Source organism: Peromyscus californicus, unplaced genomic scaffold (genome assembly GCF_007827085.1).
Source record: "Peromyscus californicus insignis strain IS unplaced genomic scaffold, ASM782708v3 Scaffold_19__1_contigs__length_69161282, whole genome shotgun sequence".
Classification (NCBI taxonomy): Eukaryota; Metazoa; Chordata; class Mammalia; order Rodentia; family Cricetidae; genus Peromyscus; species Peromyscus californicus.
The window spans coordinates 40,654,192-40,678,500 of NW_026294491.1; the positions used below are offsets into that span (position 1 = coordinate 40,654,192).

General features: G+C 43.3%; 1 protein-coding gene across 11 annotated transcripts in view; it reads right to left on the bottom strand.

Annotated features, from left to right (window-relative positions):
- The window catches only part of Dst (dystonin), a 437,229-nt gene that overhangs the window by 364,674 nt on the left and 48,246 nt on the right, over window positions 1-24,309 (bottom strand). For all 11 annotated transcript variants that reach the window (XM_052745196.1, XM_052745195.1, XM_052745215.1 and 8 more), the window contains exon 3: window positions 8,356-8,559. In XM_052745196.1, coding sequence (XP_052601156.1) covers window positions 8,356-8,559 — 204 coding nt within the window. The remainder of the gene's footprint in view (window positions 1-8,355; window positions 8,560-24,309) is intronic.

The following is a 24,309-nucleotide window of genomic DNA, read 5'->3' on the forward strand; positions in this document are numbered from 1 at the left end:
TTCTCTTTTTTAAGACCTGTCACAGTTTTCCATAGCTACTGTACCATTTGACTTTCCCAACAACAGTGCACAGGGATTTAAACTTAATTTTAAGATCAGATTAACTTAGGTACCTGATCCTCCCCCATCTTGGTGATGCAGAGCTGCACAAATGGACAGATCAGTGCTGGTTCTGTGAGTCTCGCTCAGTGCCACCCCCAGCACCGGGGATGACTGTATACGTTACTATGTGATATGTGAGTGTGATGATGTGTGGAGTCTGAAGCATGCCCCTCACATCCTTCAGCAGAGTGGACTTGCTAATTCTAGAGTGTCAGCCCACAGTAGCCCTGAGTGGCCAGCACAGATTATGCAGGCTGTGATCTGGATCTCAAAGATATATAGGTAGGTACTTCTCAAGAATGAGTCACATTAGAAGATGACTAATTGCCCTACCCCCATCCATCTACACTCTTCTCGCCTAAATCGCTCAGTCCCAATTTCCCAAGTCTTATCTGAGGGAGAACTCCTGAAAACACATTACAAGGATGGGAGCTGTCTGCCTCTATCTGGCAATATGACCTCTGGCCATTCCCTACTCAGTTTTCTGAAGTCAGTAAATAATGTAGTCTACCCAACGTACAGGGTGACTTCAGGCTAAATAAGATAATGAATATGAATAGATTTCGAAAACAGCAACTGCTACTTAACTACCAAGAGTTACTGCCAAGAAATAATTTTCCTGAAACACTACTGTCATTTCCAGAACTGACCTCTGCTCTCCCGGGGCTCATGCTAAATTCTGTTTGGATAAGTTCAATTTCCATACTTTGATTTTCTTGAACCACATTATCACCCCAGAACTGGACAGGGGTAATACTGAAAGAAGTCAGCCCTTTCGAGTGGTTTAGAGGTGTTGAAGTAGGTAATATATGAAAAGTTAAGAAATAGACATGAGAAAAAAGATCCAGAGATATAAAACCGAATGCAGAAAGGACAATGCCTTGTTATGCAGCACGGACACCTTACACTAACTATAGCTCTAAGAGGGTAGGTACTAAGAGACTTCTGTGCCTCAGGTCCTGGGAAGGAGAATTTGGAAGTAGGTGCCAACCAATCCGAGGACCTCTCACATTCTCCCGAGCTCTATAGCTTTTGCTTCATGAGAACCAAGAACACCACAGAGGGGCTAAACTTCATCCACTTTACTGTAATCCAAGAAATTATCCTAATCTTTAAGAACCCAGTATGACCAAATCTCAGGTAAGGATGGCTATTAAGCCTTTAACAGCAAGATAAAAGAGAATCTCTGGCTATCATCATTTAAAAAGGGGGGGGGGGTGAGACTCCTCTTCCCAGAGCAATTTGCCAATCATTCTGCCTGGAGGTAAAATGATGAACCAGGTCAGCTTTGAAGGGGCCTTTCTTTTTAGCCTTTTGATCACAAAAACTGAAGTGTACATTGTTTGATCACAGTTATCCACAAAAACAGAAGTGTACATGACAGGGTGTTCAAAGTTTATTTTGCTTAGCACTTAAGGAATATTTTTTAAGGTAATAGGTGGCCCCGAACACAAGGAAAACAAACGAACTAAGGACAGGAAGCCTTGCCATGGTCAAAATGTTCCGAGAAGTAGGATTTCCAAGCTATGACTCTGGTCTCTAAGTGAAGCACGTGAATCCCTTTACCAAGAGCATTTGGGTTTCATGAACAGTTTGGGAGACTAAAGAATGTATTTATTTACACTGTTGATGGAGTAGAACTTGCTTGTCCTGCATGCTGTGTATGGTACAGCAATTATTTACAGACTTTTGATAGCATATTCAGATAAGTGAAATCTCTCAGAAATATCTATTAATTACGAACCTGAAAAGACTAGCATAGTAATGAGCGACAAAAACTTGGTAAACTGATTGGGCATCATTGAATGAGATTATTTTTAGGCTCGGTGGCTAAGAGCACTTGCTGACAGGATCAAGGTTCAGTTCCCAGCACTCACATGGTAGGTAACAACCTTCTGTAACTCCAGTTCCAGATGATCTGAAGCCCTCTTCTGGCCTGTGCAGGCACTGTACTCACAGAGTCCACAGACAAACATACAAGTGAAATGCCCATAGGCATAAAATAATTAATAAATAATAAATAAATCTTTAAAATGAAAATTCTTGTTAGGCCCTTACCAAAAGAAATTTTGATTTCTCCCCATAAATGCATTCCTTAGAAATGCAAAAAGGCATCCGGGCGGTAGTGGTGCACACCTTTAATCCCAGCACTCAGGAGGCAGAGGCAGGTGGATCTCTGTGAGTTCGAGGCTAGCCTGGTATATAAAGTGAGTTCTGGCACAGCCAAAGCTATTACACAGAGAAACCCTGCCTTGAAAAACAAAACAAACAAGAGAGAGAGAAAGAGAGAGAAAAATGCAAAGAGGCAAAGTAAGCAGAACCCTGTACTTGCTGATTAATTACCAAAGTATGGACTGAACAGTCAGGCCTCCACTGAAGCGGAAGTGTCCTGAGGTTATGCAAATAAAGCTGCCCAGTCCTGTATATTTGAAAAGGAAAGGGAAAGGGAAGTCCACTTAACATAAGCAGGAAAAGAACAGAGAGACGACACCCAGCCACATTTCTAACACAATATAATAAAGATCAAGAACTGTGCTTGGTCGGCAAGCCTGACCAAGACGTGCTAAAATCTTACGAAAGTTTGAGACTATGCAATGCTCCAAAGCACCCGGTAGCCGACAACCACCCAAGGCGCAGTGCAGTCCAACAGGAGGAAAACATCCTGAGGCGTCACAGAAAGCCACAAAGAGGAGAAGGCAAGGACGGGTTCTCAGCGGACACAGACGGAGGCAAGGAGTAATCAATGTGCCCGGAAATCCTCTCCTGCCACGTGGTCTCTACCTGAACGGCCTTTCTTGATCTAACACGATATTCTGAAATCAAAGTCAAGAGCCCTGGATCCATCCCTGCTTAAGCTATTTCTGTTGGGGGGGAGGGGGGGGGGGGATGAGAGGTTTTCCGGGAATCACACTCCTGTTACAAGAACAGAGTAAACCAAATCTCCCCCCCGCCCCCCCCCCCGGGGGGGGAATGCATAAGATCTCACTATGTAGCTCTAGCTGTCCTGAAATTCATTACACAGACCAGGCTGGCCTCAAACTCATAGAGATCCCCCTGCCTCTGCCTCCCAAGTGCTGGGATTAAAGGCGTGCACCACCACCACCCGGCTAAGAGCAAAGCAAACCAAACCATAAAAAGCATTAATGGCAATTCCAGGGCCAAGGTGCCAGACAGAACTGATTCATGATGTTTCCCTCTGTCACATGTTCAGGTTCTACTTACAGCGGAAGAAGCGAGAATGGATACAGAAAGGAGAGTGAGGTACAGGAACCAGCAATTACCTTGTTTGCGTCTGATCTGGAAAGCTGGCTGCCTGTCACTTCCTGGAGCTCCTCTGTGTGACTGGCTGAACTCTACTTCTTACAGGGATCTCTCCACGTAAGCTAAAGTGAAAGTTCACTGTGTACAGAGAAGCCTTTGAAACCAACTGAAAACGTATTCGGAAGCAGCTTTCGGCCAAGCTTAATTCAGTTTAACAACTCTCTTCCCAAACTCCCACATCAGACACTCAAGCTTCAGCTTGTCCTTCTTTCTCAGCGTTCACTTCCTGGGTCACCTAATCCAGGTCATGCACCTGATAGCATCTTTGTACAATGTTTCCCAGATCCAGACTCACATCTTCTAAGACAGACATTCATTAGGGGATCCTGCAGTCAATGCAAACTTAACATTTTCTCTTCCCCTTGGGCCTAAGCCTGCCTGTTTCTACTCTGTATTAACCAACCTCTGAATCAAAATGTTCACACTCAGTAAAGCAGTTTCTGGCTTGTGGTAGGAGCTCAGAAGTAAGAACACCAACGGGAGCTCCTAGCTGATATTCCTGCCAGGTGGGGGAAGCAAGCTACAGCTTAGAGGAAGAAGCAGGAACATCAGCAGCTAAGGGCAGAGAGGTCTAATTCTAAGCCAGAAATTCAGGCACTCCTGTTGCAATACTGAAAAAGAACTAGACTCTGTGGAATAGACTTTTTTTTTAATTCCAGACTCTTTATGTCCCTGTGACTGAGAGTGGTCATATCTCTCAGAACCCATTTCCTGGGTTCCCTGCCACAGGAAGAGCAGGCCAATAAGATGCACAGCAAAAATGAGGTTTAGGGCTTAGTAATTGCTTTTAGCATCATTTAACAATAGGTTTTGGCTGATGCAATTGTCTCTCTGTCTGTCTGTCTGTCATTTAACAATAGGTTTTGGCTGATGCAATTGTCTGTCTGTCTGTCCATCTGCCTGTCCGTCCGTCCGTCCGTCCGTCCATCCATCCATCCATCCATCTACCTTAGAGACAGGGTTTTTCTGTGTAGCCCTGGCTGTGCTGGAACTCAACTCTGTAAACCAGGCTGACTTCGAACTCACTGAGATCCACTTACCTCTGCCTCCCGAGTGCTGGGATTAATGTAACTGTTTAAAATCCAAAGATTTCGTGTATAAGCATCGGTCATTGTGCCGCAGAAACACTGAAACTCGCTGTGGTTAAAATATTCAGGGGGGTTGATCAGAATGTGGACATGCAGAATTTCTCATTTTTTCCCTTCAACACTCTCAAGTCCAAAGGACCTGGGGTTACATGTCAGCCCTGCTTTCTACCAGGTGCATAAGCTTGGCAAGCTTCTTCCTCCGGAAACTGAGCACGTGCCCAGGGACTGCTGGGAAAATTAAGTGAGAAGAAAAGCAGGGAAGAACTCGGGGAACACAACCAGGAACCAGGAGGCAAACATGGAAGGATCCAAGTCTCCCTCGGCATTACAACAATGGAAACCGCTTTGATTTGAATCTGGACCGTCCTCTACAGAATCCTATGTTGAAAGTGCAGTGCCTTGCCTGTGGCTCTGTCTGAAGGCCGTGAAGTGTAGGAGGCAGGGCCTGGCTGGAGGAGGTGGCTCACTGGGGACTAGCCTTTGAAGGTGCTGCCTGCCCTGGCTCCAGCCTGCACTCTCCTTCCTGCCTGAGCTGTGTGAACATGCTGCCACTGTCAACGACTGGGCTACTCTGCTATGCCTCTCCCAGCAATAGAGCTCAGGCTTCTGAAACCCGGAAACAAACTACAGCCTTCCCCTCGTTTCTATTGGATACGTGGTTCACAGCAACGAAAAAGTGACTCGTGCAGTACTTAAGGACTCTAGCATTTAGAAATCAAAAGGTGTTTTGTGCTGTCAAAAATATTAAAGCACAAGAAAGGAGCTAGATCTAATTGTCTTTCCTGCTCCAGCGTGGTTCAAGATCTCTAAACATGCCAGTGGCAGACCCTAAGATAGACAATAAATCTCAAGACACATCTATGGAGAGAAAATCAGGATAAACTGGCTGTCTACTGAGCTTTAGAGACATCTAATTTCCCAAAGGAGTGGCGTAAGAAGTCCATGTATTATTAATTAAGTTTCTATTAGTGATCCCCATTATACAGCTTATAGGCACACTTAAGTATAAATTATGAATTCAGAATAAGCCAGTCTGTTATGCAGTCAAAGGCCATGAAGGGCAAATGCATTCTACATGACAGGTCATCAGGAAGGCAGTCCTACCACAAGCTGGCAGAAACGGCACAGTCATGGCTTCCTTGCCTCCTCCTTGCATGCTGGAGATCAAACCCGTAGCCATGTGCAAGACAGGCAAGCACCTGGCCACTGAGCTATACAGCCTCAGTCACCGTCACATTTTCCGGTTCTTCTTTGAAGTTACTTTGCCCGTCTTTCTCATTCACAGGTCTTATTAAAACTGCTACTAGAGCCGGGCGGTGGTGGCGCACGCCTTTAATCCCAGCACTCGGGAGGCAGAGCCAGGCGGATCTCTGTGAGTTCAAGGCCAGCCTGGTCTACAAAGCGAGTTCCAGGAAAGGCACAAAGCTACACAGAGAAACCCTGTCTCAAAAACCCAAAAAAAAAAAAAAAAAAAAAACAAACAAACAAAAAAAAAAACCTGCTACTAGAAAGGCCTTGAGTGCTTCACCTAAAGCCACCCAGATAATCCTGGATTGCTAGGCAACCTCATCTGAAAGGATCTGACTGTGTAATCAATCAACCTGATGCAATCTCATCCCACCTCCAAGCCACAGCTAGATTGTTTGGGCAGCGACATGTAGCAGCACCGACTTTCTCCAGACGTAGAAGTGAGAAGAAGAAGAGGTTTGGGCCCGCGGTGAGCAGGGTGGCTGTAGCAGGTACTGCTGACTGCAGCTAACTAAACCCATTAGAGGACACGAACCATTCAGTCTACAGGTGACATGAACATGGGGAAATGTTAGCAGTGGCCAGCCTGTTTCAAAAGTTTGCACAGAAATCATATGAAACAAGGAGCCAACAGTCTCCCCACTGCTGCCTGACAATGTCTGGTCTCCGAGACAACTTATTAGAGAGGTAATCAGATGGGGGAGTATGCATCACCTGCTCCCAAGAACGCACACCAGGCTGTGGGTAGCCTCCCCTATTCACTCACTTCCCCCTCCTCCAGTCTCCCTCCCTTCCAGCTGCTCCTGCAGAAAAGAGCCCAGTAAAGGCCATCCTCAGGTTCCCTATTATTCACAGCGGATGTTGGATGTCGGAGTTGAGGCCTAACACCTAGACTTCTGAGGCAGTCACTGATCTGCCCCAGCCTGCTGCCCATGCTGCACATTTTTAATCTTCCTAAAATCATTATACTCACCTGGCTTTCTCTGTGAAGCACAGTAAATCGAGTTTAAACCAGTGGTTGGCTGGAACTGTTATGGCCCCAGTTAACCTCTCCAGTTTCCGTTGGTACGTGTTTCTCTTATGAAAATCCCCACACATCCAAATAGTTCTCTGTACTCCTTTGTCTCTTCTTGATAAACACATCATCCCCCGCCTAACAATCCTTCTGTATGTTGTAATCACCAATAACACATCCCTGTCATTAAGCAGTGCGCTTCATGCTTCAGTTGCAAATGATTCATTAGAAACAGGACCCTTCTGCCAGCCTCGTCACTAAGCCGATTTCCACATGTGCCTGCCACCCAGTGACCCCTATGGAATGGCATCTGTGTTTCTATGGTTTGCAGAGGCATTATCAAGTCAAAACTGGACGGTTCGTTTAGGTTGTCAGCACAGGAAATGGTAATAACAGGCTCAACATAACGTAAGGATGAACCACGAGAACATACCTTTTAATCCTAAAACAATATAAATTTATTGCAGTTAAGAAATATTTTTACTTTTCAAATAGCATTTCCCATGGCTCAAATCCTTAATTATCACAGTGTTGGTCAGAAAAAAATCCATGTGTCAGAACCCGCCAAGACAAAACCATCAGAGCACCTAGAACAATGTGCTCAGAAAATGAGGAGGAGATCAGCCTCCAGCTGAGTCCCAGCACCCCAGGGAAGGCAGTGCTGATGTCCACAGACATACAGGATACCTGGTTAGTGTCTTAGTTACTTTTATATATTTAAATAGTGACAAAACATCATGACCAAGAAAACTTATAAAAGAAAACATCTAATTTGGGGTTCACAGTTCCAGAGGGTTAGTGTATGATCACTGCAGGGAGCACGGCAACAGGCAAGCAGGCAGGAACTACACTGAAGTGGCAGCTGAGAGCTCACATCCTGAGACAACCATCACCAGGCACAGAGACAGCTAAACAGGAACAGCTTAGGCTTCTGAAACCTCAAAGCCCATACCCAGTGACACACCTCTTCCAACAAGGCCACACCTCCCAATCTTTCCCAAACAGTTCCACCAACTGGGAACCAAGCATTCAAATATATGAGCCTATGAGGGTTATTTTCATTCAATCCATTACAGTTAGGGAAACAGAGTGCCTGCCTTCTACAGGTGAAAGGCCATAGTTAGAAGGTCTTCCAAAGTTACCCTGAGCTGGCTTTACAGGCAAGCTGAACCTTCCCAGCCCTAGAGACTCCTGGAAGGGGATCAGCTACCTCCACAGAGTCCAGCTCCACCTCCCCTTCGGTGCTTCTCCTGTCCTGATGATCCCGGCTCTACTGTTGCTCTGATGTCATTAACACACCTCAGCCTGCTAACTCTAGAGCCCCCATCCTCACTTTAGACCACGGCTTCAAGGGCACCGGGAATCCCCTAGGTTTTAGATCAGGTCTGTGTGACACTGACCTGTTCTTGCCTCTGGCAAGGCTCTCTCCAACACCTTCCCGGAAACCATATCCCTTCCTTCATGTGAACACACAGTCACTCCGTGGGGGTAACAACAGACTAGCCTAATTATTTGAGAGAGAGTAACTTCTCCATTTGCGTGTGTATTCAACACTCTTACAGAAGACAGCTCTCTACTTACAGGCCTCCTGGTGGAAGCACCTTGAACAGACTGATAAAATTCTGGCTGCACTCGGCTGTTTTTCTTGATCCTTCGCTTCTTCACAGACGACTCCTGTTCACTCTGGTGGTGAGCCTCCACCACGGGCTTCACTTCTTCTAGCCGGGCAGCTGCAGCAGCGGCAGCAACTCGTCTCCTGATGTGCCGAGGGCTCGCTCGGAATCCCTGTGGCAGGAAACACACACACATGAATTTAGATTTTCACCGAATGTGTATAAATATTTTCTGCAGTTAGTTAAACTAAGTGCTCCCAAGTCCCCCTGGTCAGTGAAATCATTTACGTTCTACTGTAGAATAACCCTTCTGTACACTGTGAATATGTATTACTCTCATTGGTTAATAAAGAACTGACCGACCTATAGCTGCACAGGAAGAGCTTAGGCGAGCCAAACTGAGAATGCTGGGAAGGAGAAGGGTGGAGTCTGGAGTTGCCAGCAGACGCAGGGAGAAGCAAGATGAGCAGTACTGAGAAAAGGCACCAAGCCATTTGGCAGAGTGTGGATAAGAAATATGGGTTAATTTAAATGTAAGAGTTAGCTAGTAACAAGCCTGAGCTATTGGCCAAGCATTTATAATTAATATTCGGCTTCTGAGTGGTTTTTTTGGGAGCAATGTTGGGACAGGAAAACTCCACTTACAACATTCCCAACTAAGTGTAAGAGGTTCAACATGCATGTAAAATTTATCCACAGGGCTCAGGGAACATCTACCTTAGAAAATGGTCTTAAGATCCAGTAAATCTATGGAAGAATGCAAAATGAGCAATGGGGACCCTGCTCTGCTTCTATATTGTTCAGATGAGTTATAAATACATCTGATTAAACATGGATCAGAAAATGGTATAGGAAATAGAATGCCAGGCCAGGTGGACAGTTAGTTTTAAATGACACAATCTCAAATCACCTGGGAAGAGAGTCTCTGTGAGGAACAATCTAGAGCACATTGGCTTGTGGGCATGTATGTGAGGAACTGTCTTGACTACATTAACTGAGGTGGGAAGACTTGCCCATTGTGGGCAGCACTATTCCCTATGTCTGGATCCTGGAGTATATAGTATAGAAAAGAGACTGAGCACAAGTAACCATGTATGTATTCATTTTCTCTCTACTCCTGACCGTAAATATAATTAGATGCTTCAAGTTCATGCACTGACATTCTCACAACCATGGACTGTAAACCAGGAATTATAAGCCAAATAAACCTTTCCTTCCTTAAAGTTACTTTTGTTGGGGTACTTAACTTACTACATCAACAGAAATGATGGGGAAAGAACCCCTCTGCACTCTTGAGAGCAGACTCTCTTTGGAGAGGAAGTAGGAATGCAGAGCATCATTACAGCACACACAGGGAAGATCCAGAGGTAAAGCAGAGGTCGTGTCGTGAAAGGAACGTGGACTTGGGAGTGATAGGCCTGGGTCCAAATGCTGACTTACTATCTAAAGCCACACAATGTATTAAACATTTCTGACCTCAACTGTCCTAATCCAGAAATGTCTACATTCTGTTCACCAGACTTTTAGGTTCTAAATAAAAGGTATATGTCAAATTCTAAGTAGCATATCTAGAAAGATGCAGTGCTTGATAGAACGGTCAGGTGTGTTCTTTAAGTAAGGTAAACAAAACTCTTCAGATAAGGACACAAGTTCAAATAAGCCACATTGCGAAAACAATTTTGGAAGGTATCAAAGATGGTCTCAGTCCTCTCGTAGCAGAAAACAAAAAGTAATTTGCCAGAAAACAAAAAAATGTTACAAAAGTCATTTACACTGAGTACACACACACACACACACACACACACACACACACACACACACACACACAGAGGCAAAAGTGGGCAGGCAGTTCAGTGCCCTCGGTGGTGGCGGACCTCAGGGAAGGAAATGAATGGAGCTGAGAACACTCTATATTTGGCTTAGTTTGGTGGGTGGCAGGCAGTTGAAGACTAAATAGTACTTATGTCCCAGGCAAGGCAAAGAACCAAGGAATGAATGAATAAGTAAAATGGCAGGGACATGCATGAAATATTTCCACGCAACGCAGATACTCTTTGATGATGTGTCGGCCAGCAGAGTGTAAGTCAAGCATGGATGGAAATTAAAGGGGTAAGCAACAAATGTTCCAAGGGGAGCCTGTGTTTGTGGTTTGTCTGAATTCTAGAAGAGACAGAAAAGACTTGAGACTACAGTGAGGGAATACTGAATGGGAATTAACAACACCAACGAAAAGAAGCAAGTTTTAAAGGTCTGATTGTGTATGTGCAGAGTTCAGGAAGACTGGTGTGTGCAGGGGACTTCCCACTGAAGAGCCTGGAGACGGGCTGGCATTTGATTGTGGAGACCTTGTGCACAAACTGGAGGATGTGAAGAAGAGGAGGGTGAGTAAGGGAGGACTCACAAAGTCACTCCAAGGTCAACAGAAATAAACAAGGAGGAAATGTAAACAGATTTTCAAAACCGGCATCATAGTCTGGACTGGCTCTTCTCACATCAGCCTGCTCCCACCCCACCCTGTGTGAGAGCTCAGCTGGCCCTCTTCAACTCAAAATAGTCCCGGAAGATCTCTGCAGCCCCCATACAACCCAGGAGGTATTACAGCAGCTGCTGGGGAAGAGATTAGGGACAGGGAGCTGGGGGTCACCTGCAAAACATAGTTGAAAGCAGAGGCTGGGTCACTCAAAAGAACCAGCTATCAGGTGACCATGCACATGCCAGACTCCAAGCACACTCTCTCTTCTTCCTCTGAATTAGACTCACTGAGGATAGTTTCTACAGTTTGCAGACTAAGGTACCACAGCTTATTATAACCACTAGGTGGCATTAACTATCACTGCTAGCTCTTGCAGTAATGGAGTGAATCGAATGCTTATTTGATTAAATTGGGAATTCTCTCCTTATGAGTAATAAGTAGCTGTCTTTTGCTTGGTTCTCATTATTACTAACGTTCTTCAGTGTTACAAATTGTAGAAACACTTAGGAGGCGAACATTGCTTAAAACTCTCTTAAAGTCACACACACACACACACACACACACACACACACACACGATTAGAGCATAATTCTGCAGCCCTTCTGGAGAACAAGAATCCATGCACTCCACCTCCCTCTATCCAATCTACAACAACCAAGACTGCTCAAGAAGACACTCGATGGAAAATTTGGATCTTTATTTGGGTTTTTGTTGTTTAAAATGTATTTGTGTGTATGTGTGTGCATGTGTGTATGTGTGTGTACGTGCACACATGCGTGCACGCACACACCATGGTGCAACTCCAGAGGTCAGAGAATAACTGCAGAAGCTGGCTCTCCTTCCACCACATGGGTCCAGGACTGAACGCCAGTTGTCAGGTTTGACGACAAACATCTTTATCTCCCGAGCCACCTTGTCAGCTCACAGAATTGCTTTTGATACCCAAAGTAGAAATCAACTAAAGTCGTCTTTTCCTAAGCTTTCATCCAACCTGAACAGTTTTTTTTTTTTTATTGATCTTAGCTCTGCCACGCAGGTCTCTGTAAATTGTATTCTGTCTAAACATAATGGTATTATTTTAGAATCAAATTTTCTAAAGATTAGAGTATAGCACACAGATTCTACATCCAGACTATCTGGGTCCATTACACAGCTTCCGTTATTCCCTAGTTGTGTGCTCTTGGCTAGTCACTTAACTATTTCCCTACCTGTAAGATGAGCATTCAAATTAATTACGCCACAGGCTTGCAGAGGCAATAATGATTTCACTTATGCAAAGCATTTACAAGAGTGCTTGGCACACAACAGGATGATTACTACATAATACTTGTATAAATAAAATATATTCTTGAATACAGCCAGGTGTGACAGGAAAATGAGTGACGCTGCCAGTGTGTCTTCCTGAAAACAGGAGAGGTGCTGATCACTGGGTGAGGGCTCTTGGCTTGGTGAATCTAACTGCTGTGCTCAACTGCTAGTCCTATTACTCAGCATATGATACTGCCTATTGTTTTTCTGTGTCGCAATGTTTGCATCTGCCAAGAGTATGTGATACAACTCGTAGAAAATCATGTTGTGTTTTAGAAGGAAGTCCACACAGGGTACTTAGAGGAGGACATTTCACATAAACAGTAATTACTTAGCATCATTATTACTATATCGCTTACTTTCTGGCTCTTGCACCAGCAAATTTCATGCAGTTCAGAGCTGTGATGGCCAACACTATAACCACGAAACCATCACCCGGTAGTCAGCTTTATTTCTCCGAGTCACTGCGCAGTTCACAGTCCTTGGTTTATGATATACACTGTCCTAATCACAGTAAAATATGAGCCGTGACCTAACAGAAGGAAGTTTTATTTTAAGACAGCAGGTGGTGCTAGAAGCTCTTTTTGGTGTTGGAATTAGAGGGATATAGTCCTTTTCACTCTATTCATTTGACCTTGTCTAGGTACCACTGGGAGATGGAAAGAGTCCCAAGAGGCTGTTAGGTACTTTCACGCACTAACATTTCATCAAGGAATTCTTAAACCGCCTGTTACTGCTGAGTTAAAATGAACTAAATAAAAGAACAGCTTGGGCCTTAACCTGGCCACACAGAGAAAGGATAAACGGGTGATAAGACAGTTAGCCGTCCCCTCCTGACCCTAAACTAAGAGAAGGCACACAACTAAAGGATGACAGTAAGTGCCATGAGCTGTGCATCTCTACCACAAGGCTAATGAAATCAGAAGTGTGAATGGTCAAATCAAACTCCACTCTGTGTGTGTGTGTGTGTGTGTGTGTGTGTGTGTGTGTGTGTGTGTGTGTGTGTAAGTGTGTGCAATGCACTGTCTGTTTTGTTTTAAGAGGGAGCAAGAACATGGAGTTGTGTGGGTAGGGAGGTGAAGGAGGAGCTGGGGTTGTTCGGGGAGGCGAAGGAATATGATCAAAATGGATTGTATGAAACATAAACAAAACAAAACAAAGAACTATAAGCTGAGTGGTGATGCACACCTTTAATCCCAGCACTCAGGAGGCAGAGGCAGGTGGATCGATGTGAGTTCAAGGCCAGCCAAGTCTACAGAGCAAGTTTCGGGATAGTTAGGGCAACACGGAGAAACCCTGTCTTAAAACAAAACAACTATGATTGGCTCTCTCCTACCTCAAATACCCATCCTGAGTTTGTGGTCACAGAACATCCCTTCACTGGACAGTACAGGAAGGACAGTCATAGAATGCAGTTAGTTATTCCTCAGTTGGCCTGAGGAGACAGAGTGCAATTTACACACGTTGATCATGTCATCCTGGGTAGACTTAATAAAGCCACAGGAAGCTGCTACGTCTATGTCTCTCTGGTCTGCCCACCCCCTCCCCTCACTGACCTACTCTTTCCCTGAACCCCAGTTTTGCATCTTTCACCTTTTTATTCACGTTTGGTTCTCTATGGAAGGTGTTTTACAGGAGGCTCTCTACCCTTAGGAGGCTCCACTCAAGCATGGAGGCGATTTCCTGTTCCCTGGTAAGGATACCTGTGTTGGGTGTTTTTGTCAACTTGATACAAGCCTAGACCTTCGGGAGAAAAGGGAATCTCGTTTGAGGAACTGCCTCCATCACACTGGTCTATGGGTATGTCTGGGTGGGGGGAGATTTTCCTGACTGCTTAATTGATGCAGGAGGACACATCCCTGGGCAGGTGGTCATGGGCTGTATAAGAAAGCAAGCTGAGTAAGCCAGGAAAGCAGTGTCCCTCTATCCCTCTGTCCCTCTGCCTCTGTTCTTGCCTAGAGCCCCTGCCCTGGCTTCTCTTGATGATAGACTATAACCTATAAGCCCACTTTCTCCAAGTTGCTTTTGATCTGTGTTTTGTCAAAGCAAACTAGAACACTACTATATTCCCTTTGAATAGGTGGTGGGCATTTAGAAGTCTCTGCTCTCTATGGGGACTCGTGCTATTTTTAAGGCCATTCCAATTTATTAGCACTTTCTGGGTAACAACTTCTCAAGACACAGTCTTCAGTGTGTATGTGTGTGTAAGGCTGTGTGAGTTCTGGGGTAAAGACTGAACATGAGATAATCTCTCTCAGACTTTAATTAAGTGCACAATAGAACATTGTTAAATGTAGGTATACTATTGGACAGGTCTCTACTCTATGTCTAGCTTCTCTGGGCTCTGTCAGCCACTGTTTCATTCTTTGAATCTGGATTTCAATCCAGTACTTATCTTTTTGTGACTACATTACTATAGTTAGCATAATATCCCCAACATTCATCCATGTTGGATACACCATATGGATTTCTTCTCTTTAACCTGATAATAGTCCACTGTATCTATGTGCCATATTTTTTATTCATTCTTAGGGTGATTGACATTAGGTTATTTCTATATCATATCCATTTTAAGAGATGTGTATAAAATATGGGAATGCAGATATCTCAAGATCTTCATTCAATTCTCTTGAATAAATAACCAGAAGTAGGATCATGGAGTTAGCTGATGATTCTATTTTCATTGTTTGAGAATCACTTGTTTCATAGTTTGCCATAGTTACTCTATTACTTTGCACACCTCAAAACAATATAGGGCTGTGATTTGCCTACATCCTTAACAACACCTTTTAAAACAGATAATTATTATTATTAATTATTATTACTGTATGTACATATATATTTGTGCATGTGAATGCACTGCCTGTGGAAGCCAGGAGAAGACGTAATAGCCCCTGGCATAGGAGTTATAGGTGATTGTGAGCCACCTGATTGGGTGCTGGGAACCCATCTAGGTCCTCTGGAAGAGCAGTACAGGATCTTAACCCACGAGCCATCCCTCCAGCTCCTAAAAATGTGTTGTTCTTAGGATAATCATTTAACAGGTAATACCTCACTGTGATGTCTTGATGATTGGTGGTGTCTCAATACAGAATTACACTAAGGTGCTTCACAGTACCTACAGCTGGCCTATGAATAATTTGATATAGCTCCCAGATTGGCTCATGGCTACCCTCACTGAATTAAAGGCCCTGTGTGTGGCCTTGGAATATTAAAGAGGGGCACATAAAGACTGAAAAAAAGTTAAGAAGAACTCAGTAGTTCCCGTATCTAAAGACCTTATGAGGCTGCCTAGTTTTTGTCTGATTGAAGCAGTGAGATTTGACTATAAATTCTACCATATATTTGTAATTGCTTTTGGTTCAAGTCAGGTCTGTTATCTGTAAACAAAAACCTTCAGTGTAGGTCTGGGGGAGACTGTCTTTATTCACTTAACTGAGGTAGGAAGACCCACCCCCTCAAAGTGGCGCCAACTCTGGGCAGGGGATTCTGGGTTGTGTAAGTGTGGAGAGGACAAGCTGAGTGCTAGCATGCATGCATTCATTCACTGCTCTCTGCTCTTCAGTGTGGACATCATGTGACTCACTGCTTCAAGCTCCAGCCGCCTCAACTTTCCCACAGTGATGAACTGTAACCTGGAACCCTTTCTTTCTTAAACTGTTTCTGTAAGGGTATTTTATTACAACAACAGGAAACAAAACTAAGACATGCATCAGAGCCCCTCCTTTGAGAGTCTGATGGAGAAATACTGGGGCCTGGGAGTCTGTATTTTTAACAAGCTGCCGGGGATTCCAATCCTGTAGGTCTGCAGAACAAGCTTAGAGTAGCAATACAGGACTGACAGAGGCTGCATGGCCCCTGTCATAGGCTGAGGACATTGGCACAGAGATTGTAAGAGAAAAGAGCAAAAACAACAGCAATGACTGGTCCGGTCCAGGCGGGTTCTGCCCATGGCCACTCATGACTCCAGTGTGGCTGTGCATTTAGAGTTGCATGAAACATGCCCCTGTGAATCCAGAACCCAGCGTCGCTCTTAGAGTTCTATCAAATCACTCATGCAAAAGACCCTGAAATACAGTATGTATCTGATTCTGCACCCCAAGACCACCTGAGACAAAAAGCATAGATTACACAGCTTAAGATGTAAAAATTAAAATGCTAAAAGGAGATGTTTGAGTTTGGAATTACTTGAGACATTGCATCTTCTTCTCTAGAGACACAAAGTGCTTTGAAATTATAAATACAAGGTAAGCTGTAGCAGGGATCACAGGGTGTTCTCACAAAGCAACCTCATTTCTCTCATGACTGACCTTTCTAGTCCACTTGAGGGTTTAGTTTACTTCCAGAATCTTGTGAAAATTTTCTAATTTTTCTAGTCATCGTCAGGTAACTAAAAGTTCTCTATTTCTATTTACAAAAATAGCCAGGTGGTGCTGGCACACACCTTTAGTCCCAGCACTCGGGACTGTCTCTGCCTTCTGGAATCATCACACATGATCTGGGACTAGCTTTGCCACAGGTTTCATGGATGGAGGCCAAGTTTTCTCAGTGGTCTCTCTAAAGTTGCTCTCATTACGGTTAAGAGGCTTAGGGTGGGGCACAGTGCACTAAAAGAAAATTTCCTAATCTCTGTGACCTACCCAACACTATAGCTACTAATCATGTGTGGCTATTTTTATTTTTATTTTTTATTTTTTGGTTTCTCAAGACAGGGTTTCTCTGTGTAATTGTCTTGGCTGTCCTAGAACTTGCTTTGTAGACTAGGCTGGCCTCAAACTCAGAGAGATCCTCCTGCCTCTGCCTCCCAAGTGCTGGGATTAAAGGCATGCACCACCGTCTGACGCCGCCACCGCCACCGCCACCACCACCACAACCGAGTTGTGTAACTATTTTTATTTAAAATTTCTTTTTCTTTTTTAATTTTTTTCAGAATGTTATGAATAAGTACTGTATTTATATCATTTCCAGTTCTCCTTCTCCTTCCTCCAATTCTTCCTATGCCCCCTTCTCAAATCCATGACCTCGCCTTCAATTATTGTTACATACACACACACACACACATACACACGTATACATGTATAAATCCGCTGAGTCCATTTAGTGTTCATCATATGTGTATTTGTTTATGGCTGACCACTTTGGATTATATAAACTATCTGGGGCTCTTCCCTGGAGAAGAATGATTCTGTCTTAGGAAGCAATGACCACCTGTACTCTTCAGCTAAGGGTGGAACCATGTGAATTCTGTTGTTATCTGTTGTAATGTCTCTCTGTTTATTTCTAATACTATTAATACGGGCAATCATTTTCTTTGTTTTAGTTAGCTGGGCCAAGGGTTGGTCAATCTTGCCTATCACCTCAAAGGACCAATTTTTAGTTTCACTGATTCTCTGAATTGTTTTCTTCATTTCTACTCTAATAATTTCTGCTCTATTTTTTATGTCTTGCCATCTACTGGATTTGGTTTTATTTTGTTCTTGTTTTCCAAATTCTTGAGTTGCATCGTTAAGTCATTTATCTGTGCTCTTTTAACGAAGGCACTTAAGAGTTGTAAGTTTTCCTCTTAGGGCTGCTTTTGATGTGTTCCAAAGGTTCTGCAGAGGTTTTGTGGTGTTGTATTTTTCTCTTTTGTTTAATTCCAGGAATTTAAAATTTTCTTTCTTGCTTTCTTCTTTGTATTATTTAATATTCGTGAGTTCACATAGTTACTAGAGATTCTTCTACCATTAATTTTAAGTTTTATTGCACTGTGGTCAGACAGGACACAGAGTTATTTCAATTGTTCTGAATTTGTTAAGATTTGTCTTGTGTTCTAGTAGGTGGTCTATTTCACAGAAATGTCCATGGGCTGCTGAGAAGAGCCCATGTTGTTTAGGTGGGATATTTTATAGATATCTGTTAAGTTTATTTAATGTAGTTTGGTGTTTTCCTGTTTAGTTTTTGTTCAGGTGACCTGTCTTGGAGAAATTGAGCACTGAAATCACTCACTGTTATTGAATCAGAGTTAATATGTGTCTTAATGGAATTAGGTGTGCCAGAATGTGATGCATGTTTATGATTATAATATCTTCTTAGTTAACTGTTCCCTTAATTAAAATGATGTGCCCTTCTTTAGTTCTTCTGCTTCATTTTAGTTTGCTGTCTATCTTGTCAGATATTCGGATAATGAGAACTGCTTGCTCCCTGGTTCCATTTTCGTGGAATACTTTTTTCCATTCTTTCATGTTAAGGTGATTCCTATCTTTGAAGGTAAGATGAATTTCTTTTACACAGCAGGAAGGTATATTTTGCTTCTTAATCCATTAGGCTAACTGGCATCTTCTGAGTAGGAAGTTGAAGTCATTAATATTTAAAGTTATTGGGAAGTGTGTGTTTATTGGTGTTACTTTGCTGTTTCCCTTTGAAAGGTCGTTTGGTTTTTGTTAAGCTGTCTTATTGTTTGTGTTCTTAGTACTATGTTGTGTTTTAGTACGTGTAGAAAATGCTAATTCCTCTCTTCATTCAAAAGTATTGCTTCTGGTACTCTCTGCAGGGCAGGTTTGATGGACATGGGTTCTTTTAATTTGTTTACATATCATGGAAAGGTTTGCTTTCTCTTTCAACTATGGAAGATAGTTTTGCTCGGCACAGCAGTCTACATTGGCATCCATTGCTCTAGGTTCTTCTGGTTCTTAAAGCTTCCATTGATAAATTGGCTGTTATTCTAATAGGTTTCCTTTCACACTCAACTTGTGGTTTTTCACTTTCAGCTTTCAGCGCCCTCTTTGTTCTGTACAGTTAGTATTCTTACAGTAATATACCATGGAGAGTTCCTTTTCTGATCCGGTGTGTTTGGTGTTCTGTGTGTTTCGTGTATCTTCATGGGTATGTTTTTCCTGAATTTGGGGAAGTTTTCTTCTAGGATCTTGTTGAAGATCAAGTCTACTTCTGTGACCTGGGATTCTTCTCCTTCATCTATGCTTATAATTAGACGATTTGGTCTTTCTATGGTCTCCCATAATACTACATGTTCTCTGTGTGTGTGTGTGTGTGTGTGTGTGTGTGTGTGTGTGTGTGTGTGTGTGTGTGTTTTCTCCATATTCTATGTTTGAATGTTCTAATTCCTCTACTTTATCTTCAAGTTCTGATGTCCAGCTTCTCCTTGATCCCTTCTACTTGTAAGGCTTTGATATGAGCTACTTTTCTGTTTTTGTGATAACACCATGACCAGAGCAACTTATAAAAGGAAAAGTTTATTTGAGCTTATGGTCCTAGAGGGATCTGAGTCCATGATGGTGGAAAGAAGACACAGCAATAAGATGTTCCTGGTGGCAGGAACAGGAAGCTGATACGTCACATCTTGAATCACAAGCATGAATCAGAGAGTACCAACTGGAAGTAGTGTGGAATCTTTTAACTCTCAAAGCCTAACTCCAGTGACATGCTTCCTGCAACAAGTCCACACTTCCTAACCATCCTCAAACAGCACCACCATCTGGGCACCAAGTGTTCAAACACCCGAGTCTATGGGGAACATTCTCATTTAAAACACTACAGCTTTCCCAGAGTTTTCTAACTGGCCTATTAAGTCTTTCAATTCCATCTTCATTTCATCTTGAGCTATCTTCAATAATTCTATCTCTTTAACCCACTTTTCAAATCCTATTTGCCTTCATTTCATTCAGCTGTCTATTTCTCTTGTACATTAATGAGGCATTTTTGCAATCCCCTTAAGTTCATTGAGCTGTTTCTTTTTGTCTTCTTTAAACTCCCTTGATGAAGTTTATTATTGTTCTCTTAAATTCTGTGTCCTGAGGTTCATAGGTAATTCTCATCCAAGAACCTTTGAATAGGATTAGTGGTTTGGGGTGACATACTATCACAGCTTTTCATATTGTTTGTGTTTTTATGACATGGTCTGGACATCGTAACTTCTTTCCTTGGTTGTGTGTCTGATACAGGATTCTAGACTGCCTCAGGCTGGGTCAGTGAAGAAGCTGTGTGACCAGAGCTAGGTTTAGGAAGTTTGAAGAGGGTACAGGTGGCTTTCGTTCTGGGGGAACTTACTAGGGAATGGTGGTGCTTAAGCAAAGCCATTGCTTAAACTGTGGGTCCATAGCTAAGCCTGGGAATGTGGGAATGGTGTGTGTAAAAGGGGGGTAGCTTGGTTCTGGGTGGACTCACCCAGAAGCTAGGCCTAGGGGTATCATTTAAATTTTAATTAATGTACATTTAGCTTCACATTCATCAGGCTTCTTCCATCTGTGATTCTTTAGGTCCTTGATGTCCTCTCCACCTTGCTGATTTATGAAAAAGAGCTAGGATTATGGATGGATGGTTTGGGGGAACTATAAATGATATACATAATTTCTCACAATTACCCAGTTACACAGCCCATCACCTATACTTGCAAGAAAAGAAAAAGAGAAAAAAAAAACAATAACAAGGCCTCATACCATGAAGGATATAACATAGATGTTATATAAAAGCAGAGGACTACTGGACTCTGGGACAAGTCCCATGTGGGAAACCAGCTCCCCTCCCCAGCAAGGGGAGCCTTCTGACCACAACTCTTAGGGCCTCAGACAAAATCAAGACAAAATCAACTGCACTTGCACAACTTACTACACAGCCAAAGGTAATCTGAGTTGTACTTCTCCAACATTTCTCTAGCACTGTTCAGCTTTGAATTGTACCCAATTCTCTCTCCATATACAGTAACAGGGCAACATCTAGCTCTCAAGCATCTCCAAAGGTCCAAACACTGTGCATGAATTATCTCACTCATTACCTAAGACATGAATGCTCTTTTGATGCCCATTTTTACAGGTATGGAAATACTCAGGATTTTGCTCAACACTTAGAAAAGTATCTAATTCAGTACTGAAGCTCAGGCAATCTGACCAACAGGCTGTGGTTCTCCAGCTATTTTTTTTTTTTTCAGAGACAGGGTTTCTCTGTGTAGTTTTGGTGCCTGTCCTGGATCTCGCTCTGTAGACCAGGCTGGCCTTGAACTAACACAGATCCACCCGGCTCTGCCGCCTGAGTGTTGGGATTAAAGGCGTGAGCCACCAACGCCCGATACGTCTGTCTTGTAACACGTTGTTGAAAATGTTCATTGGAATGCAGCCATGTCTACCCGTTTGCATATTATTTATGGCTTCTGTGCTTAAAAGCAATGGAGATGATATAGCCTGTAAAGTCAGAAATGCCTGCTCTCTGGCCCTGGACAGTGGGGGACATGCTGCTAATCCCTGTTCTCCAGCATCTTGAAGGGCCTTGAGCACTTCTACCATAAACTGAAAAGTAGTTCTGCCTTGATGTTTTGATTCGCTAATCTGCATTCCAGTCTGTGAAATATAAGGTCAGTGAAATTTCCCTCTGGCAGCCGTGTCTGCTCCATCTGTTTGTAGTTGCTTAGGCAGATTAAACAGCATCTGTTAGGATGTTTTTCCAAACACATAGATGGTACTACCAAAAATGCATTTGCATTAGTTTTCTAAAAATGATTACACCTAATCCCTGGTGAATTGTTAGACTTAGATTATAATACTGAGAAAAAAAAAGTTTGCTCAAATTAATCAACATGACTGCATTTCACAGGTTTTAATCACTGGCCTTTCCTACCCCGGCTTTTTTGGTTAGGTCAAAAATCATCAGCCACTGAAAGACAGGGAATTTTTCTGGATAGAACTTCTCCAGTATGGCTTAACTGTGCTATTTTTAAGCTTAAATTCATCAATTCTATGTTTCGTTTTTGTTTTTAAATTAAAATGAGCCAAAAAAAAAAAAAACAGAGAGAGAAAGTAAGTATTTTGGCCTTTAAAGACTCTTGAATATGGGGCTGGAGAGATGGCTCAGAGGTTAAGAGCACCGACTGCTCTTCCAGAGGTCCTGAGTTCATTTCCCAGCATCCACATGGTGGCTCACAACCATCTGTAATGAGATATGGCGCCCTCTTCTGTGTACATAATAAATAAATAAATCTTTAAAAAAAAAAAAAAAAAAAAAAGACTCTTGAATATGGCACTAATACTGCGTTGCTACTGAAGTTAAGAGCAGAGTAGAAAGTGCATGACACATAAACTAGACAGACAGGAGTAGCTCTCTGGATGTTGTGAGACTCCACCCAGATTCCCACCCCCACTCTACCGGGAAATTCCTTCAGCCCACTAGCTAGCTGCAGGGCTGATAGCACACCCTTCCTCCTGCCTTCACCCCGCCCAGGCCGGACCAGTCAATGGAGAGGGGGATGGCTTGCTTCCATCAGGACAACTCTTGATATCTTCTATGAGATAAGTGGGTGTGGACCATAACTCAACTTCCCTCTCACTCTCTTAAGAGTACTGCTCCTCAGAGACACTCTCCAGTAAATCTGCATGAAGCTTCCATCTCAAATCATGGTCTGTGTTCTCCAGAATCTGCCTCAGACATATGAAATCCAAGTTCCTTAGGGACCTTATTTAATAGTCAAAGACACAAATAATCAGCTTCTTCAAGGACAGCAAATCTATTAATACAAAGAATAAGAACACCCCCAGTGCCAGGCAGTGGTGGCACAGGCCTTTAATCCCAGCACTCAGGAAGCAGAGGCAGACAGATCACACTTAGTTTGAAGCCAGCCTTCTCTACAGAGTGGAGTACACATGTGGGGGACATGTGTAGTTTTGGTGCCTTCTGACCAGAAGACAACGATGGCTACACAGAGAAACCCTGTCTCGAAAAACCAAAAGAAAAGAACAAGCTGAATGTGATAGTGCACACCTGTAATCGTAGTGCTTGGGAGTCTGGACCAGGAGGATTGTGAGCTCAAGGCTAGCCAGGGCTACATTTAGGAAGACCCTATTTCAAAAAAGAAAAGAAGAAAAATGAAAGAAAGAGAATAACTATAACATTGGCCAAAATATACATCTCAAGCAGGTCCCAATATGCTGCAGAAACAGTAGCCATATGGAATAGCAAAGTGGGTCACAGATGAGAATTCTAGAAGCCTGCTAAGATGCCATGCAAAGTCGAGGACAGTGAGGAGGGAAGGCTGCCTGCAGACTAGGAACAGAGTCAGTACAATCTGCTCTGGCAGCAGCTAGGTCTCACAGCCTCGGGCCCAGACAGTCATGCGCAATGACAGGCTCTATAAATAGCCCTGCCACAAGCAAATCATAACCCAGCCTTGGTAATTACAGATGAATACGAGTGCAATCTGTCTGCACGAGGCCCTCTTCAGATTTAAACACTCCCTGACAATAATCCCTAGTCTACAAATAAAAAGTCACAATCGTAAAATGTGTACATAAAAAAATCCTTTCCAAGACAGGAAACCAGGAAAAATGAATGAAATAAGCATATTTTATGCAGGGTTTACAACTTCCCAACTCTACAATCCAAGGAGACAAAAGCAGTATTTCTACGGTGAGCTGTGACTATATATGACAGATGATACTTAGAAAAGGACACGTAGACCAGGCAGGCAGTCACAAGAGAGAAGGCAGTGAGAGAGGCATTATGGGAAATAAAAAGGATCACGGGAGAAGCCAGGGAGGAAAGACAAAGAGCAGGAGGGGGCTTGGGAAATTTAAGTCATGGTCAAGTCTTAAGTGCCTCTTGAGTGTCTCAGTGGCAATCCCTACAGCTTTTCCAATGGCCACTATAAATTCAAAGTTTTTAAGACACACACAAAAAGTAAGTTGATAAGGCAGTGCATAAGAAACAACCCAAAATAGAGGAGAGGACATGGGTTAAGAGATAGAGATCAAAGAAAAGACCTAAACAGAGATAAAAACTCAACTGCTAACATATACAGGGCAGGGGTGGGGTATGTGTGTGTGGATAAACAATCTCACAACTACAACTTTATCAATAGCACCCTCCAAAATCTGTTCTCAAGGAACAGCCTCATCTGGAGGTCCACCTATTTGTGTTCTAAAGTACTGTTTCTGTAAGAGGTTCCTGCGAGGCAGGCGCAGCCAAAAGGCGGTAGATGAGACCGCAGAAGCCCACGCAGCAAACAGACGAGGGTGAGAGGACGCAACAGGTAAGTCTGCACATGCCAAAGGGTCCCTGGGTGTGCACAGCCACCGGGGGCATCTCTACATCAAATACATGCCAGGACCTGGGCAGTAACATGAATAAAAGTCCCGAGACCCCTGCGTGCCCTCCCGCAGC